General features: G+C 43.2%; 1 protein-coding gene across 1 annotated transcript in view; it reads left to right on the top strand.

Moving 5' to 3' along the window:
• LOC115815235 (plexin-A1-like) overlaps positions 1–11991 on the top strand; it is a 124873-nt gene extending 112882 nt beyond the window's left edge. The window contains exons 22-31 of the mRNA XM_030778193.1: positions 589–655; positions 4409–4555; positions 5194–5353; positions 5686–5789; positions 6755–6851; positions 7514–7704; positions 10409–10578; positions 10787–10999; positions 11135–11285; positions 11896–11991. Of these exons, the coding sequence (XP_030634053.1) occupies positions 589–655; positions 4409–4555; positions 5194–5353; positions 5686–5789; positions 6755–6851; positions 7514–7704; positions 10409–10578; positions 10787–10999; positions 11135–11285; positions 11896–11991 (1396 nt within the window). The remainder of the gene's footprint in view (positions 1–588; positions 656–4408; positions 4556–5193; positions 5354–5685; positions 5790–6754; positions 6852–7513; positions 7705–10408; positions 10579–10786; positions 11000–11134; positions 11286–11895) is intronic.
• The last annotated feature ends 8657 nt before the right edge of the window (positions 11992–20648 follow it).

Raw genomic sequence — 20648 nt, 5'->3', positions numbered from 1 at the left:
AACAGATTAGGCCTTAATAAAGTCCGTTAATTATCCTGCCTTTTAATTAGACTCATTCCAAAAGGACCTTCCCAGAGTCCTCATTATGCGGCAGGTTCAACATTAATGAGGTAACTTTCTGAATCATTCTAATTGGCTTTTTTTCTTTCTTTTTTTTTTTTTTGAAAATGAAAATTAGTGGTTTACTTTGAGGGGAGGAAGGAAAAAAAGAAAAAAAAAAAAAGAACAGCGATGCTTTGGTTTGTTATTATTCCCAATCTTCGTGAGTGTGTGTGTATGTCGATGCAAGCATGTGCTCTTTGATGGCTTTCCCTGTACTGTTTTTGTATGCGTTGGCTGAATAATTTGGCTAAAGTGCTTTGATGTTAAGCTGGAGTTAAATGTCTCTCTCTCTCTCTCTCAGATGTTCCTTGCTTGTCAAAATGAATGAGTTTGTCTCGTCATAAGGCGAGACAGATTGGGAGTGTACTGTGCATTTTAAACGTGTATATTTTCTCTCTCACAACTCTTTATTTACCCTGGAGTGCCCCAGAATAAGAGCTTTTTTGTTTGTTTGTTTGTGTTTTCTTTCCCTCTCTTTCCATCCAGAACCGAGTCTGTAGCAGAGAAGATGCTGACAAACTGGTTCACATTCCTGTTATACAAATTCCTGAAGGTGAGTGTGTATATACATATGTGTGTGAAGTGTGAGTGTGTGTGTGTGTGTGTTGCCAGATGGTGTCTGGTGGCTCCTGTACAGCATTTTGGTTTTGATCTGTTAGCCCCAACGTACTGAAAAACTTATTATGACCAACTAACATCCATAAACTGAGCACTAGTACAGGCTTAACCTAATCAACTGTAAAGACATGGCACGGGCTATGGAGTTTAGGTAGCCAACCTCACATAACACTAACTCATATCCGATTAAAGCCTGTGTGTTAACAGCAGTTCGGCTTTTCAACAGTCTCAAAAAAAAAAAAAAAATCTCCTTTTGGAGTTCAGTGCTCCAACAAACAAGAATTGCTCTTGAAAGACGTTTATAGATCTCCCAGAATTGCAGCATGCAGCTCCATGCAGCAGTGTTGGTGCGACATAACAGATTGCGGTCCCAAGTGTTTTCATTTTCTCTCTGACCCAGTGTGGTCTGCTGAGGCTCATGGGAGTTTGAGTGGCACGACAGTGTGCTGACTACCATATGCCCCTGGCAACAACAGTCTATCAACCACAAACTTTCATCTACTCGGTCAGGCTGAGAGTTTTCAAAAACACGCAGTTAAGACGCGTCAAAGACAGATTTCACTGTCTCCACATCGTCTCGAACTGAATTATTCACCAGATGGCAACAGAAATCAATCGGGCCAAAAACACAAGACGTTTCTAAGGTTATCATAGTTTTTGATGCTATTCATAGCTGTGAGTAAACACGGCTCTAACACAGCAAGGCCTCGAGGCTTTGTCCTTTTAAGACATTTTTGGGCTGAGAAACTTTGATCTTAAACTTTGTGTTTGTGGTGTGTGTGTGTGTGTGTGTGTGTGTTTTTCTGTAGTTTTGTCTCTGCCTGTTTATGTCACTTTAGTGCTCAATTAAGGCTGATTAGCCTCATTAGCATCAGACTTAGTGATCACGCTGTGAGCTAGCACAGTGTGAAGCGGAACTCGAGATATTTCTGTGGGAATTTTTAAAAGTTTCTGCTGTCCCTTTGTCCTTAATGAAGTAATATAGGAACTGCCCGCTTCTAGCAAGCTATTTAGCAGCCTGCTGTGAATCACTGGTTTGTCTGGGGGGAGAAGAAAACACACATCATGTAAAATTATGTTTCTTTTTCAAAACAAGAAGCCTGAAAGCTAATCAACTGGTAACATGATACTGCTAAAATGAGACCCAGGCCTATACCCTTTGCTATTTGTTAGACTCAAGTTTTGGTTATAGCAGAAAAAAAAACCTGAAGCCACCGACTAAACTTATGTTCGTTAAACTGTATTTACCCCCAGAGCTCCATGTACCTGGTCTATTTGTGTTACCCTCAGGAACCATATTGTCACAGTTCATGTACTCTGTTCCTCATGGGGTCCACTGGCTTCTTATTCATACACTATGCTGACGCGAAAACATTGTATGGACTTAGTGTCTGTGTGTGTCTGCATGTCTGTGTGTGTGTCAGCGTGTGTGTGTGTCAGGCAAGGCCCTGTCTCCTCTGTTGCACTTGTCGACAGCCTTGTCACAACCTCAGTAACAAAATGAGCATCCTCAGACAGGCTGGCTGGCTATCAGAGTCTTTCTGGAGCTGCTGTATGCCTGTTTCTCCTCATTAGCAGCTGTCTGTTTAATTAGCCTAGCGCTAACAAGCCAGGCATAGCATATGGAGAGGGTGAAAAGGGGGGAGAGGTGGGGGTGGGGGGTGGATGTGAGAGCCCATGAGGTTTTACAGTGTTACTGAGGGACAGGGAGAGGAGGACTGGTTGTCTGTTTGGTCACTGCTTACTGTTTTATAGATACAGGTGGTAGAGACTCTTTATAAAGCTAATATTTCTTCATGAGCGTGGTACCTTTTACACCAGTAGTCTTCAATAATTGCTTATTAATGGCTAATTTATCACCGTTCTTTTCAGCTGCCAATGCACGCTATGTGCTGAATGGCTGCTTGAGAAGGCAAATAAAGCTCTATTTTTTTAGATCATGCCCAAACAGTATGCTGTGGGCTTTAAGTCTCCTTTACCATTACGACTGTGCCCGACTCAGTATTTGTCCAAATGCCCCATAGCACCAGAGACGAGATGCAGAACCAGAGAGAGAGGGGCCGGGTTCCAGAGGATAAGGGGCGAGTGACTGAGGGAAGGCTAGAGGCAGTTAATGAGAGTGAACAGAATGACTGAGGGAAGGCTAGAGGCAGTTAATGAGAGTGAACAGAGTGACTGAGGGAAGGCTAGAGGCAGTTAATGAGAGTGAACAGAGTGACTGAGGGAAGGCTAGAGGCAGTTAATGAGAGTGAACAGAGTGACTGAGAGAGACTGAGAGTGGGAGAATAGGAATAAATAGTAGTGTCCAGGGCAGAAATAAGGGGGGGGGGGGTGTGTCAGGGGGTCTAACTCTGGTCTCATTGGTTGTTTGACATATTTCATGGTCTAAAATGCCTCCTTGGCACTTCTGCCCACCAGTTATTAGCTTTCCATTAACCCCCTTCGCTCTCTCCCCGCCCCCTGTCACACACCGCGGGGCACAATCACCTACCCCCAAATCTGCTTTCTGACTCACTGAGGCCCCCTCCACTCTCACCATAATGCTCGCAGGAGGGCTAGTCGCTATACGATTTCTTCACATTGTTCTGTTTCTTTCTTTTTTTTTTGTCAGAAGAATTCTTGCATTTTCAGAGCTCTCTTCGGTCTCTGACCAGCTCAGTATCAGAGAAAGGGACACACACTTTGTGCCAGAATTGATGGGCTTTGCAGCACAAAGGAAATTGTCCTACTCAGAAATAGCCCTGTAGGTTAGCGTCTGAAGTCGTTAATGTAGAACAAAGACTTTCTGCGCCGGAGAGCTTTACAGTATTGACATATCCCCGTCTCTAACGGGCCGTAGAGAAAGAATGAAATAATGAACCAGGAAAAGCTTTCTCTTTCCCCCTCCACTTTTCTCTCTTTTTTTTCATTTAATTCCTCCTGGCTTGACTCTGTGAACTGGGACCGGGAAACTAATGAACTGATTGGGGTTTAATATACCTCCTGTTTAGGTTTCTGTGAAAACACTGGTAATGCTGAGAGTGTCTGATGGCCCTTAACAGAACTGCAGAGCTATTGACACGGCAGCCTTAGCAGGTGCACTGAGAGAGAGAGAGAGAGATCTGTTAAGTGTGTGTGTGTGTGTGTGTGTGTGAGAGAGAGAGAGAGAGAGAGAGAGAGAGAGAGGGAGGGAGAATGAGTATGTAAGTGCTGTAATGGAGAGTGTGTATAGAGCGTGTGAGAGCAATGGTGAAAGTGTGTGGAGTGTGTTGTAATTCTCATGGGGTTACACACCTTCTCCTTCTGTGTTTCATATGCCACAACCCCTTTTTTCTATTCCCATGTTTTTTCCTCCCTCCTTTTCTCTAATCTCTGGATTTACACATTTTACACATCTTAACATCATGGTGGTAAAAGAATTGTAACTCTCCAAACACAAATGGCCAATACTACGTAGCCAAACACAGATAGTCTTTCTTTACTGTTTTTAGGAGTGTGTCAGTTTGTCTCTGCTATGTATTTAGGAGTGTGTGACTTTTTCTTTGCTGTGTTTTTTAGGAGTGTGTGAGTTCGTCTTTCTTTGCTATGTTTTTAGGAGTGTGTGAGTTTATCTTTGTTTGCTATGTTTTTTAGGAGTGTGTGAGTTTGTCTTTCTTTGCTATGTTTTTTAGGAGTGTGTGAGTTTGTCTTTCTTTGCTGTATGTTTTAGGAGTGTGCAGGTGAACCTCTGTTCATGCTGTACTGTGCAATGAAGCAGCAGATGGAGAAAGGCCCTATCGATGCCATCACGGGTGAGGCCCGTTACTCCCTGAGTGAAGACAAACTCATCAGACAGCAAATCGACTACAAGACCCTGGTCAGTGCCTGTTTCATGTCACACTCCTCAAGTTTAACACCCCAGCTGATTTCCCTTTAAACGTCTTCAGTCGCTCCACATCTGCTCTCACACACACTACACTCACATGTCCAACTGCTCAGATGGTTTATGACTGGCTGGAAGGCACGGACAGATTTGTAGTTCTACTGCAGTAAAGCATTTTGATTGTGGGAAATGTTATATTGAAGTTGTAGAGAATTAGTCCAGTTTATCATTTTACAGACCTCTGCAATATTTGACCATAATTCAGTGGTTACTTCCCTTTCATCACAGTCCTGCATTTTGTTTAGAACTGTTTAAATCTGGGAAACAAATTTAGACCCAATTTTAATTCTCACTTTGACAGAGTCTGCCTGTGTGTGTTTGCCCTTGATATGTCCCTCCTCTAAAATGACTGGTTATTTGCTGAAGAGCTGTGGGTAAAATAGCCACACTGATGTGCTGTCAGGGATTGTTTGACCGAACCATCCGATCGAGGACGGACTCTGTTTGATGATTGTGTGTGATGCCAATACGCGAGTGTGCTTGTTCTCTGTAGGCAGCAGTTGGAGGGTGAGGGGTTAAGGGTTAGGGTTAGGGTTCTCCGTGGTCTGATCTAACCTGTCTGTGCTCTGTAGACCCTGCACTGCGTGAACCCAGAGAATGACAATGCCCCAGATGTGACCGTCAAGTGTCTTAACTGTGACACCATCACACAAGTGAAGGAGAAGATTCTGGATGCTGTGTATAAAGGCAGCCCCTACTCACAGAGACCCAAGGCTGGGGACATGGACCTGGGTAAGAGCGATCAGACACCCGGAGGGTTGCCAATAACCCGACATCAGCCCATCCAACACCATCATTCAAATACCAAACCAGCACTGACAAATAGTTTTTAAATGGCATGAATCAAACAGGGCGTCTAACTTTGAGACAAACTAGTATCAAGTCAAGCATTAGCATCATACTATGTGTTTTTATTTAGGACAAGGCTGTGTTTGAAGTTTGTGTGTATGTCTCCCTCTCTCTACTCTTCATGCTGTTTGTATGTCGTTTTGACCCCAGAGTAACATTTGGATCTACCCTTCTCTCTCTCCCTCCCTCCCTCCCTGATGTTGTTGCGTGTACAGAGTGGCGTCAGGGCAGAATGGCCAGAATCATACTGCAGGACGAGGACGTCACCACAAAGATCGACAACGACTGGAAACGCCTGAACACTTTAGCCCACTACCAGGTAACCGCGGAAACCCCTAAACCCACTACTAGGTAACCATGGAAATGTCTCAACACATCTTAGCCCACTACCAGGTTACCATAACAATGTGTCAACAGCTTAGCCCACTACCAGGTAACCGTGGCAATATATCAACATCTTAGCTCACTATTAGGTAACCATAGCAATGCCTCAACACCTTAGCCCACTGCCAGGTAACCATAGCAATGTTTCAACATCTTAGCCTACTGCCAGGTAACCATAGCAATGTTTCAACATCTTAGCCTACTACCAGGTAACCATACCAATGTCTCAACATCTTAGCCTACTACCAGGTAACCATAGCAATGTCTCAGCATCTTAGCCCACTACCAGGTAACCATAGCAATTTCTCAACAGCTTAGCTCACAATTGGGTAACCATGGCAATGCCTCAACACCTTAGCCCACCACCAGGTAACTGCGGCAACGCCTCAACACCTCAGCCCACTGCCAAGTAACCATGGCAACACCTCAGCAGCTTAGTAAAATTTACCACAGCAACATTGTAACACCTTTTTTGGTTGTAGTTGTTCCCTAATAGATAGCTGTAGCAAAACTGTCCACGGTTGACCATCATAAAACCATATCAACAGTTTACCCTGTCTCCTGGTTGCTATAGCACCACTGCCAAGCCCTTCTCCTCTTTTGGTTAACCATAACAACAGTTGAAATCAAAGACACGCCCACAGAAGAAAACTTATCTACTGGGCTTGTAATCAGGAATAAATACAATCACCATGGTAACCATACAGGTTAATACATCCACAAGGCCCTGCTCTAAGGTAACTATAGCAACACCACCACAACATACAAGGCACCATACAGGTGATTGGTTCAGGATGGCTGGTCACCAGGTAACCATAGCAACACCACTTTCCCAGACTGTGGTGGTAGGTTTTGTGTCTTTCAGGTTGACTGAGACTGAGCTTGGTCTTTATTTCCCAGGTTACTGACGGCTCGGTCATCGCCTTGGTCCCCAAACAGAACTCCGCATACAACATCTCTAATTCCTCTACATTCACCAAGTCACTCAGCCGATACGGTAAGTCTCTCCCTCTTTCCCTCTCTCTCTCTCTGTCCTTCTCTCTTCCTTTCTCTCTCTCTGTCTTTCTCTCTCTCTCTGTGTATTATGTAATAATCTGGTAGAGTTATGTGTAGTATTGAGTCTCATTTTGAGGAAATCCTCTTTATGGGGTGCTTGTGTCCTGCCAGCTCTGGTTTTGATTGGCTCCCTGAACTGCTCAGCCTGTTGTCACAGAGATGACAGGCATTAAATCCTGGCTGCAGTGTCCTCAGGCAGGGAATGGGGATCAGTGTCTGAAATAGATAGAGGGATGTAGGAGAGAGGAGAGGATGGAGGGGGGGAGTGCTGTATCATATCAGTGACAGGAAGGAGGAGTACACCATCACTTTGCCACACCATTCTCTGTCACACAGACTTACACACTTTGTGCCATATTCGTACAACTCTTTTTTTTCTGTCCTCTCTCTTTCTCTCTCTCTTTCTCTCTCTCTGCCCACTTGCCATTTAGTTATGTGTTACCATAGCAACGGTGACAGGGACACTCTGCAGTGATTGGTTTGTTTAGAGTTTTGAAATGAAAAGGCCCTCTTTGATCGCATGTCTCTTCCTCTGGCTCATTTTTTAATTCCAAATTTCTCCTCTCTCTCTCTCTCTCTCTCTCTCTCTCTCTTTTCGTACAGAGAGTATGTTGCGGACAGCCAGTAGTCCAGACAGCCTGCGCTCAAGGACTCCCATGATAACTCCGGACCTGGAGAGCGGAACCAAACTGTGGCACCTGGTCAAAAACCATGACCACTCCGACCAGAGAGAGGGAGACCGAGGAAGCAAGATGGTCTCTGAGATCTACCTTACGCGTCTCCTCGCCACCAAAGTAAGCCTCGCTTTAACACTCTGTCACTCTCACTCTCTCTCTCTCACACACACACACACACAAACACACACAAATGCACACAAACACACACAAATGCACACAAACACACATGAGATCTACCTTATGCGTCTCCTCGCCACCAAGGTAAGCCTCGCTTTAACACTCTGTCCTCTGCTCTCTCTCTCTCTCTCTCACACACACACACACACACACACACACACACACTCACATGTGAATGGGCATTGTTTCAGACTGAAGTGTTAAGCACACACCACAGTGCTGGCTGTGATCCCTTTATAGACATTTTGTTTTGACCTGTGGATGTTCTCTAGCTCAGGCCCCGATTAACACTGTTCATAACCTTTGCATGGAGTCCACTTTCAAATGGCACAGGGTAACTTAATTAGGCCCCAGACCTTTCTGACTATCGACTCGCTTTCAGCCCAAACCAAGGTGTGTGTGCCCCCCACCCCCACTGCCCACTGCATAAGGACACGTAAAAAACTCCCTCATGGAAATGAGCCCTATTTTAAATGCTGTGTAAACCCTATTTTCAGGAATACGCACATACAAACACGCACTTGCACACGTATGCACGCACATATGTACATACATACACTCACACACATATGCATGTCCTCTTCTGCTTCGTGGTATTGATTTAACAAGAAACTATAGCCCTGTGATCACATTACGCCAAGACCAGTCATGCTCTGTTTATGGGTTTGATCAATTTCCAGATCAATATTCTGATGAGGTATTAAAATAAGAAACTGAGGGTGAATGTGTTTGTTTAATGACTCGTATGCTGCTCATATTGTCTTTTGTAAGTATGCAGAAGATAACATGTTAAGTTTGCAGATACACACTTTGTACTGGGTGCCATTCTAACTTTGCCTTTACACAGTAACAGTTGGATGTTATAACTAATGCAAAAAGTTTCAAATACTGAAGTTGTTCCTGTACTCTAACGACATGCGTTAATGCAATTATTTTTATTGTGCGTCGTACGGGGAGAGCAGTGAAATATTAATCCATATAGCCCGCACAAAAGACGCCACAAGCTTTTGGAATTAACGTGTAAATGCATAATTATTAGATATGTTTAATTTAAAGTTGGCCCGAGGGTTTGGTCTCTGAAACAGCATGTTTCATACAGCCGTACAAAGGAACAAGGCGATTAGGCTGTCTTCCCAATTACCTTTTAATTTGATTTTCCTTCTCTTTATTCATCTGTCTTTCAGGAACCACTACAGCCCAGTTATATAGAGAGTGCCGGTGTATAGGAATGTTTGTCTTTTTTTTTTTTTTGTCCCAGTCAAACGGAGGGAATGTTATCAGTTCTCCTGGACTGGCAGCAGCCTGGTTCTGATTGTGTGTGTTTGTGTTGGTGTGTGTGTGTGTGTTTTGGGAGGGTGCTTTAGCAGTTTTATTTGTTTGAATTGGCAGCAGGAGATAGCTGTGGATGTGTTTGCCATGGGACGGGTGGATGACTGTGTTAGATGGCTGTACAGATGGAAGACTGTCTTCCTCACTCTGGCAGGAACAGAGAGATTTGATTGACTGTCTGATTAACGGAAGGAAAGACAGTAAGGCTGTAAGGGTTCTGAAACCAAGACCGAAACCACGGCGCAAACGTCCACGGTCTCGTGTCGCGGTTCCGGAATATGGAACCACAATCCCCCGTCCCCTCCACCCCCCAACCCAATTTTTCATTTCACAGCTAACACTGTTACACATGTAAATCATGAAATTATTATTGTATTTAAAGTTAGGTCAGGCTGTATATTTTGTGTTAGGGGTGTAACGGTACACATATTCGGTACAGGATGTTCAGTTCTGAGCGCGTTGTGATCCGAGTGAATATGGTCCAGCTATAGCCACACGTTCATACCTTTTTTATGCTCTGATGGTCAGTCGACCGAAACGTCAGCGAATAAAGTGATACTTGACAAGATACAGCGTGCCCTCTCTTCTATATTTCTGTGTACCAAACTAAAATGAAAAACTCAGATTCTTCTCCGATTCCATTATGGAGCCGTAACTTAGCAACTGAATTAGTGCATGTTCAATGACACAACCTCGTAAGTATGGCAACCGCAAAGCCTGAGCTTGAGGACCCTCCCGTATCCTTCAGATCCTCTATTTTGGAACATTTCGGTTTTCCAGTGAACTGCTGTAGCAATGGGCAAAGACTAGTGGATAAGACGAAGGCAGCGTGCCGGCATTGTTAAACTGAAAACGGGCATGTTGCTGGCAGTGCGTCGAACATGATCTCATCTGAGACGGCATCATCCAAATGTTAGTATTGAATATGATTACTCATTTTAGACGGCGTCATCCAAATGTGAATATTATGGAGTGGAGAGCAAACTGGAAATTATGGCCACTTTGCCATTGTTTACAAGTTGGTGCAAGTTTATAAGTTTACAAGTAAATTCATATTAAATGAAATGTCATGTTTTGCATGTCTTTTTTCACTGTACTGAAACCGTACTGAACCTTTGACTTCAAAACTGAGGCACGTACTGAACGGTGACTTTAGCGTATCGTTACACCCCTACAAGACAGAGTGCAAGGGAAGACTGATGTTAAGACGTGAGAGAGGAAGAAGAGATTAAACAAATGTAAATGGTAATAAATGTATTATTGGTGGCTTCTGTGTTTCATCTCTGTCTCTCTGTGCGTGTGTGTGTTTGCATAGGGTACGTTGCAGAAGTTTGTGGATGACCTCTTTGAGACGATCTTCAGCACAGCACACAGAGGCAGTGCCCTGCCCCTGGCCATCAAATACATGTTTGATTTCCTGGACGAGCAGGCTGACAAACACCTTATATCAGACCCCGATGTACGACACACCTGGAAGAGCAACTGGTTAGTCTGTGTGTGTGTTTGTGTGTGTGTGTGTGTGTGTTGGGGGGGAAGAGTGAGTGTGTAAGACTGAATGAAGACTCAGAGGTTATATGTTTGTGTGAAAGTGACTCTCATTACATATCTGTTCATAGTGATCAAATAAAAAAGTGATAAAAGAAAAGATTAATAATACTGATCTCTCCCTCTCTCTCGCTCTCTCTCTGTGCAGTTTGCCGTTGCGGTTTTGGGTGAACGTGATTAAAAACCCTCAGTTTGTCTTTGACATCCATAAGAACAGTATTACAGACGCCTGTCTGTCTGTGGTGGCTCAGACCTTCATGGACTCCTGCTCCACATCCGAACACAAACTGGGCAAAGACTCGCCCTCCAACAAGCTTCTCTACGCTAAAGACATTCCAAACTACAAGAACTGGGTGGAGAGGTAAGAAATGACTGCGGAGCGGCTGTGTGAGGAGCGCTATGGCTGGTGTGTGTCTGTGTGTTTGTCTGTGTGTGTGCCTCTGTGTGTGTTTATCAGTCAGATAACAGAGGAAACGCGGGCTTTTCTCTTTGACAGGTATTATTCGGATATCTCTCGTATGCCTGCCATCAGTGACCAGGATATGAGTGCTTACCTGGCCGAACAGTCGCGTCTCCATCTCAACCAGTTCAACAGCATGAGTGCCCTACACGAGATCTACTCCTACATCACCAAGTATAAAGACGAGGTCAGTACACACACACACACACACACACTCACTCACTCACTCACTCACCTACACATACTCAATGCACTCACTCACTCACCTGCTCGCACTCACACACACAGGCACTTTAGTGGGCCATTTTCACACAGTGTCTTTCTTTTCTTATAGACACACACCAGTCAGCAATGTTCCTCCACAATACACTGATCTTCAACTACTCTCCATTCCATTTCTTCTCTCTCATCTCTATGTTCATATGAGTGTGTGTGTGTGTGTGTGTGTGCGTGTTTCTGTGCTGTGTCTTATTCCATTCATTTGTGTGTAATTAATGGACTGCAGCTGTCTCCATTATAAGCAGTCTCTCATCATCATGTATCATTATCCGAAGACAACACACACACACACACACACACACACACACACACACAGTTACTCAAATGTCCAAACACTGTGATTTTCACTCTCAGATGCAAACACACTTGGACACCCATTAAAGCAGGGTTTTGAACAGAGAAATGGTAAATTGCAGTAGGTCTTTGACTACTACGGAGTGCTGTTCATCAGAAAAAAAAGCCAAGATCTTGACTGATCTCTCTCTCTCTCTCTCTCTCTCTCTCTCTCTCTCTGTCAGATCCTGTCGGCTTTGGAGCGGGATGAGCAGTCTCGGAGGCAGAGGCTGCGGAGTAAACTGGAGCAAGTGATTGACACCATGGCTTTGTCCAGCTGAGGATGGAGCTTCCAGACATCCACAGGAAGACGGACACGCAGACTGACCTATGAACACTCCGAACGGGGAGGGGCTTGAACCCACCAAAAAATACCCACTGCAAAAGCTAACGCAGTACACTGGAGCTGCTGCAGATCTGGGCACGCACGATACATATGTGTGTTTGTGTGTATGTGCGTGTGTATGTGTGCGTGTAAGTGTGTGTGCGTGCGAGTGCGTGTATATTTCTGATGACTGAAAACTGATCCGCATGGGAACAGCATTACCGAAAACATTTGATTATTGTAGCTGTTACAGAATTAGGTCTTCTGTTTTTAAAGCTGTATTATTTTGTAAATGTGTGTGTCTGTGTATGTGTGCGATTGTGGTGGTGTGAGTCGGACCAGTGACACGCACAAACACACGTATATATACACACAAACACACACACACACACACGCACACCTCGCTCGCGGATCTGAAGAAAACAGGAAGGAAATTTCTTTGGAACACACGACTCCACTTGGCTCTCATTGGATGGACTTAGTCATGTGACACATCTGCCCACGTGGTGTCAAAGGACGTTCCTTTTTCTTTTTTTTTTTCCTCTGGTGTTCATGTGTTGATTTGGTGGTTTTATTTTTAATTTTGTATAAATGTAATCAACTGCCCACTCTCTGCTCTCTTTGCCACTCGTGTTACTGCTGAATTTGCACAGTTTACAGACACACATACAAAGGAGAATATTACAGATGACTATATATAAAGTACAGTTATGTTTTCAGACTTATAAACAGACATCTTTAGGCATCTCATCCTACAGATCAACACCGAAATTTGGCTTTATGAACTGATATTCCAGAACAAAACAAACAAACAAACAAAAAAAAAAACAATTGTGGGAAAAAAAAGTAACATAGGAGTAAAAGAAAAAAAAATGGAAAGAAAAGACTTTGTCCTGTGCCATGTTTTATTTGAATGTTGTTTAGTGCAAAAAGACATTTTGTTAGATGGAATCTGCTATGAATTCTTTCTTCTTTTTTTTTTAAACTACAAAATACATGAACTTGCCTAGTGACTGAACAGATTATTTTGAGAAGGAAGAAGCTGAACAGAGGCAAGAGGCAATCGTACCCTGAGCTGTGAACAAACAAAAAAGGAAAAAAACCACAGGTAGTCCTGAGTGATAGGCTGGCGTTAAAATGGATAGTTTTAAAAGCTCTTTTTCATCGTCATGGCATTTGGACCCAGGTTTAGTCTCTCGTTCGTTTCGACCTCAGACATGAAGCAGAGTGTCAAACGGAAAACAACACAGTGACATCAGAGAGAGAGAGAGCACTCAGTCTCCTTACGGAAGTAAAAAAAAAAAGAAGAAAAGGAGGGGATGGAATAACAGAGAAAGAGAGAGAGAATGGAAAGCAAGAGGTCTACAAGCGCAATGTTTCACGGTTCCTGACGCACTGATATCAGAGAGCATAAATGCTAACAGAGAGAGAGAAAAGAATGGCATTGGCGCATTAATGAGATGAGGGGGGGGGGGGCGGTAGTAATCCTGTTAGCCTCTGGCCTCACTGTAAAACAGACCGATCTTCTTCTGTGGTATATGAGTGTGGATGACTCCCCTCTTTCATACCCCCCCCCCTTCCCTCCCGAAAAGAGGATTCCCTCTCATTAGCCTGTGATGGCGGCCTGACTTTCTGACAATGATTATGGAAAGCTTTCCTCTCTCTCTCTTTTTTTTTTTTTTGCTTGCTGAAACCAAACTGTGGATTGTACCCCCTGTTTTATTATGGTGATTCATTTGTGTTATATTACCAACACTCTGATTGGAAATTTGTTTTGTGTTTTGATTTTCTTTATTTGATTTTTCTTTTCTTTTCTTTTTGCACCCCAATCAGTCGTTTCTCTGTTGCTGTCTTGCTGTGGGACTTTTTTTTTTCTTTGAGTGAAATTGTAGTGGTACGAAAAAAAAAGAAAAAATGCATCTTTCATAGATCAAAAGCAAAGAAGCCATGGGAAGACAAGCTAATTGTCTATGGAAACATGGATCGGTTTGGTCTCCAGAAGAATCTTACTAGAAAGGACAGTGAAAATCAGTTTTTTTCCTGTTTCTTTTTTGTTGTTGTTGTTTTTCTCTCTGACCATTGCACTCATGGTTTTCATTGGTTTGGTGTATCTGTCCATCACTTCGGCTCCTCTCCTACACTCCATTTAGGTCAGGTCCACTTCAGTGCCAAGAGAACATTCTAGAATTGACCATTCCCCTCATTGGATCAGGTGTTGCACCAAACAGTTGTTGAGACATAGGTTCAAACAGGGTTATTCTGTGACTGAGGCGTGTCCATTTCAGACTGGACTCCAGCGCCTGCCCTGTCAGGGGTGGTAAGCTCGCACACTCCAAGTGGCCTTGACACATTCATACATTTTTAACCAAGGTGAACGAGTGCTGTGAAGAAAAAGAAAAAAAAAATGCTTACCTTGCTTCATCTCTCTCACCCCACCCCCCACCCCTCGCTCTCTTTGGCTGTGTTATGTTTGCTGGGCTGCTGTATTATGAGATCTAATGGAAATAGATTAGCTCTGAGCCCAGAGGCGTGACGCTGCCCTAGCCAGCATGGGGAACGTCTGATCTGTTAGTTTTATAGAAACACAGGTACTGATACTGCATTCACCTCACATTGCTGTCTCTGGCCACAGTCACTCTGCGTGCTATGCTCACCGCCTCTACAGCCAGGCCACGGGCGGATGGACAGACGGATGGATGGATAGGTTCAGACATCTCAGGATTTCCCCTCCTCTCCCCTTTTGTTCATCTTTGCCTTCGTCAGGTTGTGGTGTATGATCACATAAAAAATGTAAAAAAAAAAAAAAAAAAGAAAAAAAAGATCTAAGATTAGTTAGTAAAAGCGTGAACATTCAAGAGTGAAGAGTAGAGACTGGAAGCACAGGCATGCAGTAGGGTTCCCCTTTTACTATTGTTGTTTTTCATTTTCTGTCCAATGCCTGCCACACTGATGTAAAGATCCTCTTTCGCTGTCATGAGGTGTTTCAGGTTTGCTCTACACTGTAATTAACTTCTGACAAACTGCTGAGAGACAGGAAGAGACCATTTTGGCGACAGCATTCCAGTTGTCTATATGCGGCACAATAACAAATCAGATGTGTGTGGAGATCACACGTCTGTGTGGTACTTTCCTAGCGGTGCTCTGTATAGACGCCTGTGGGTAAGCACTGGGTAATAACCGACTTTTATGACGTGGGTGTTTTTGTTAGAACTGATACAGCCCTTGTGGGAAAACTTTCCCCCTAATGAAACGTGAGACAGAGCAGACGAACAGATATTCCTGTATTGAGTCACCAACGGCCTCCAAAACTCTTCCCTGTTCCCTCACTCAAGGATTACCACACTCTCACACCCAATTCACTGCTTCCTGAGTTCTTTTAAAGTCTGTGTAGGTAGAGTCTTTCCATCACTGTTGTAATCCTGTGGAGTTCTGTTCTGGAATGTTCTCTGACCTCTCTTTTTGGTGTCTCTCGACATGAATCTTCCCATTTTATTACAGGCGTGACCTCTGCTCTCATGCACTTGTTTCTATCTCTCTCCCCATCCTGAGGCATTTTTCCAGAAGCTTCTTTTGAAGATGTTAACAGGTTGTGCTGTTCAGTCATGCCCAATCACAGCTTCTTCCAAATACACAGTCTTTGTCCAGTCACAAACATTGACAGTATTCTCTTCTATCCTGTCTATTCCCAATTTTTTTTCTTTCTTTCTTTTTTAAATGACAAATCAAGTCGCTGTCCTTTTTAAAGCAAAGAAAAAAAGACTACATAAAGTCCAGTTAAGTATCTCTGAATGAATTTTAGAACATAAAGACAGAATTTATCTTACAGCGTTTTAATACAACAGTGATGCTGATACATTTTTAAGAGTTTCAGACTTGAAGCAACTGTCACAAATTGGTTGGCGACCGTTCATTGTGTAAATATTCTGTTTTCCTATTTTGCAGATTTACTACTTGTAAATAAACATGCATCAAGGAGAGCTTAATTTTTTTTTTTTTTTTTTTTGCTAAGTCATTCGTCTTTCGGTGTTTTTGTTGTTGTTGGTTGTTTTGGGTTTTTTTTTGTTTGACATATTCCAGATGGAAAGCGTTCCATTCTGCTCTGTAAACATGCTAAAATAACATCACACTCTAATTAATGAACGATTCAGTCTGTTTAAGTATTTTAACGACTGTACGCACCTCGATGAAGACTATCTTAAGAGTCATCTGTCCACATTGACGGAGCTCTTTCACAGCGGCGCTTACGTCAGCAATTTCTGGATGAAACGGGTTTATCCTTTTTTTTTAATAATTCGGCCATGTGCGAAGCCAGACGAGTAAATTCAATTACACTTCCCGTGATAGGGCGGTTTGAAATGGCTCGTAATGATTTCGCTCGAGCCGTTTCTGTTAACGACCTCGTCTCAGGCTAAATGATCCCACAGTGCGCCAAAGCGCTGATGAATTGGGACGCGGCAAACACCAAATCTGTTTGCGTCTCGCTTTCTCGCAGGAGGAATAAATCAACAGCCGTAATGAAGATCTTCTGTTATGAGCTGTTTCGTGAAGGGTTTATTTAATGTTTAATACAAAGTTTGGTTTATGATACCACATAACCCGTTAAAGCAGAATGTGGAAATATTTGTAATGCTAAGAAAGGCAGTCACAGAACATGTCTTTGGCTTGCATTATTGCACATAAATCTTGACTCTTGTTTATTTCAGTAATTCTGCTCTGGTTTGTTGGGACCGCAGATTTTCTGTAAACGTATGCCCAAGCTCGCTTCTCTCCCATTTTCCACGTTGTCTCCGTTTCACCTCTCAGTTGAAAAAGTGAACATACCTGCATTTAATGTGACTGACACCCCGCTTATTAAACAGGTTTGATTGACGTTCAGCTACTCTGCGGTTTTGCTAACTCAGGACATATCGGTTACGCCGCCTGACGTGGCTGTAAAAATGAGCCGTAAAGACAGAGCACTGACAGTTTTTCCTCATTTCTCATTAAAAAAAGACATGGATCGGTGGAAAGCCTCTCGGCCCCCACTGGCTTTCTCAGCACCTTCACACTCTGACAAAACACCGGCAATGTGAGGACGCAGAATCAGAGGTCGTCAAAGCACATGTGAATTCCGAAAGAAAGAAAAACGTTCTCAGGTAAACTGCCAAAATAATGGAAACGCTTGAGAAAATGAGACACGAAGTCTGTGGAACCGAGGTGTTTACAAACGGGCGATTAAGCAGTTAAATGTGACCCCATGTTCAGAATTACATACAGGAATGTTACAAATCTGATAAGCCATTATTTTGTCTGTCATGTCTAAAAAACGAGATCTCTGTGACTATGAAGGAGGACTTTTGGGACAGATTTGGAAGCAGTTTCAGACACAAACTAAAACCATACAACTCAGTCACACACAATTTCTCAACTTGGAGATTGTATTACAAGATATAGTGGCTAAGATGATGTTGGCATGAGGCGACAATATCTACCTTGGTTGAAAGCACATTCTCCGTTCTCCTTTGATATTCATTCATTGATTTGAGATGAGAGGTGAGACATTGATTTGGTTCACCTGAATGAGTAAGTATCAAACTAGAGTGTTAGAGGGCAGTTTAATCAAGAGCAGCCCATCCAGGAAACATTTCATAGACCAAAACTATGGCTGGGCTGTAAAATAATAAACAGCTTGACACATCAAGTCTGATTAGAGTGTGGTAAAGAACAGCCAGTGTTCAACTGACCAATAGGAAAATTGTCACATGGTCAAATGAGTCATCCTTCACTCTGTTCTCAAAGAGGGAACAAGTGCATGTGCCTGGTGTACGCAACTGAGATCCTGGTTTCCATGGTGAAGCATCCTGACAACTCTGTTCTGGGGTTTTGGTAAATTTTTCTCACATAAGATGATACAGTCAAAATAATGGAAGCACCAACAGAAAGTCTCTTAACAGGGCAGGCAAACTGTCAGTGTCGAGAACTCGGCTGCTCCCATGACACATTCTGTCATTTGGTGTTCTCCTGATGGTGGTGGAAAGCACTGTCCCAAACACTGTTTCAGAGTCTCCTGTATGGGTTGATATCTGGTGATTAACTCAGCCATGACATGAGACTTACGTCTTTTTCATGCTCCTCAAACCACTTGGTGACCACTCATGCCCTGTGGATAGGGACACAGTCCTCCAGGAAGAGACCACTCTAGCCCGTCAGGATGGAGATGCTCCTCTATAAGATGGTCAGTGACATCTGCTCTGTGTTTATTGGCAACCATCTCAGTGGACCTGAACAGTGTCATGACTGTAGTTTAAATTTATATCCTTCTCATACCATGGCCAGTAATTCTAATGGGTATTATTAAAAACTGAAACCGCAAGTTGTTGACTTATTAAAAGTTATTGAGAGGCCAAGAAAGAATGTCTCTGGTCAGTGCGGAGGAAGTTGCCTAAGAGCATGTTTTTGTGCCTTTTTAGGAAAAATATATGTTTATTAGGATGTTGACAATTAGCTTGTTTTGAGTGGAGCTCAGTGCATTGTCAATTATTTCCAGCCTCATGTAGATTTGAAATGCACTTTATAGCAAGTGACGTTAACTTAAAAACGTCTCACTGACCTTCAGTGCTGATGAATCATGTTGTTTTCCCAAAACTTCTTTCAGTCAGTTTGCAACGTTTTTGCTTTTTTTAAATTAAAATAAGATGCTTTTCATTTCAGTTTTTTTAACCGATGGGGAAGTCATTTGTGCACTTCCTTCATTTGTGGCAATCATTTTAAAAGATGAGCCACAAATTTAATTTGCTCTCTCTGTTATCTGTTTGACAGCGTGGTGGTGACCTCCAGCAGAGAGACAGCATTGGTGAAATGACCCTTAATGCCCCTTTACTTCTCAACTCTCTCTCTCTCTCTCTCTCTCTCTCTCTCTCTCTCTAGGGGTGGTCAGTCTTTTTTTTTCCACTTGTCTGATCTTGACATCTCCTCTCTCCAATCAGGTCGCATCCCAGTGGACCTTAGCCTGTCCTCCTGATTAGTGCCGACAAGCCTCACACCTTCACTCAAGGATGGAGGGAGAGAGAGAGAGAGAGAGCCACAGTCAGACAGGAAGGGAGAACAAGTTAAGTGTTGTCAGACCTGTCCTCGACAAGACTAAGCCAGGGAGAGAGATGGAAACTACTATTTTTTTTTTCAGGTTTGAGATGTTCATCAGATCTAATATAATTAATGCTAATTTCACAGTGTCATGCGGTGCACCATATGAAGATCCGCTGTCTGTGATTGCTGGTTGCTGCATAGCAACGTCACACACTATGGCTCAGTAACCTTCATGAAACTGAATCTCACAGAGCACAGTGGAGCCCCAGCTATTTTTCAGTACAAAGCTTTAAATTACATTCTGGTTTAAGAGGGTTTTTTTCTCCCCTCTTGCTTCCCATCTCTAGTCCTTGCAGTACTGAATCTGTGGAGTGTCTCTATCACAAAGCATCAGAACAGATGCTTTTGCAAAACAACACACAGATTTAGTTAAATAGTTCTCATGTTTTAGTTAATAGTTTGAGCTTTCTTTTATGCCAAATACTCATGTTGTTGAACATTTAAGAGGAATAATTACCTTTATAAAAGCTGAATACCCATTATACCCCAATGACAGAGCCCGTGTGTTCTGGAGCTTTGACATCGTCCCTTTTCTAGACAGAGGGTACTCATTCAAGACAGTGTGGGTGGGTAGTTAATGTGGTGCTTATCTAAAGGAGAGGGTGAGGGAGTGAATGAGTGAGAGTGTGTGTGTGTGTTTGTTGATGGGTCTGATGTAGTGCCAGTGTAAGTGAGTGGGGAGGGTAAAGTGTGTGTGTGTGTGTGTGGGAGGAGGGTTACGTTCATGAATTAATTAATTAGTTCTTGGGCGCCTTTAAGATGATGGCTTGATCAACGACTTTGCTTGGCCAAGATAAGCCTTCGACATGGCTGGTGACAACACTGAGAGACCTTGCTTTATGAGTCCAATTAATTAAAGAGGTTTTTTTCTTCTTCTTCTTCTTCTTTACTGTCCTCAAGAGAAGACTGGCCCAGTGTAACATCAAATACCTGCAGCGAGAGACAGAGACAGAGGTGGAGCAGAGCGGAGCAGGAGGGTTTGAGTTTAGCAGTCCCTGACCCAGTGTGGTTGAGCTGAGATAAGTCCAGGCTCAGAGGGAAAGGGTTAATTACTCTCACCGCTCTCACTCGTTCGCCCGATAAAAGCAAATGTCCATTAAGCCCTGTTTGAGTCCGTATCTTAACCAATCAGAGACTTTGTTCATTATTAATATAATGGGCGGAGAAGACAAAACCTCTCGGCAACTCTTAAGATTTACGATTCTGCTCCCCCCGCTCCCTAATTCCCAGGTTTAATGTCCAGCCCTACACACATGGGAAAGTCCAGGCGGAAAACCTCTGAATAGATCTGGAATGTTCAACAGGCAAATGCACCACTAAGCAACTGAAAAGTCAACGGTGTTCTTCCAGAAAAAAAAAAGAAAAAATAACCCTTACTGACTTTAAACAGTAGGCCCGATAGCTAAAGGCAACATTTGCTGAAAAATTTATTAAGGAGGAGTCACAGATATATAGAGCAGTAGGACCCTTGATTTGTGAAGAGGAAAA

This window comes from Chanos chanos, chromosome 6, assembly GCF_902362185.1.
Source record: "Chanos chanos chromosome 6, fChaCha1.1, whole genome shotgun sequence".
NCBI lineage: Eukaryota > Metazoa > Chordata > Actinopteri > Gonorynchiformes > Chanidae > Chanos > Chanos chanos.
This window is presented reverse-complemented; position numbering and strand designations above follow the sequence as displayed.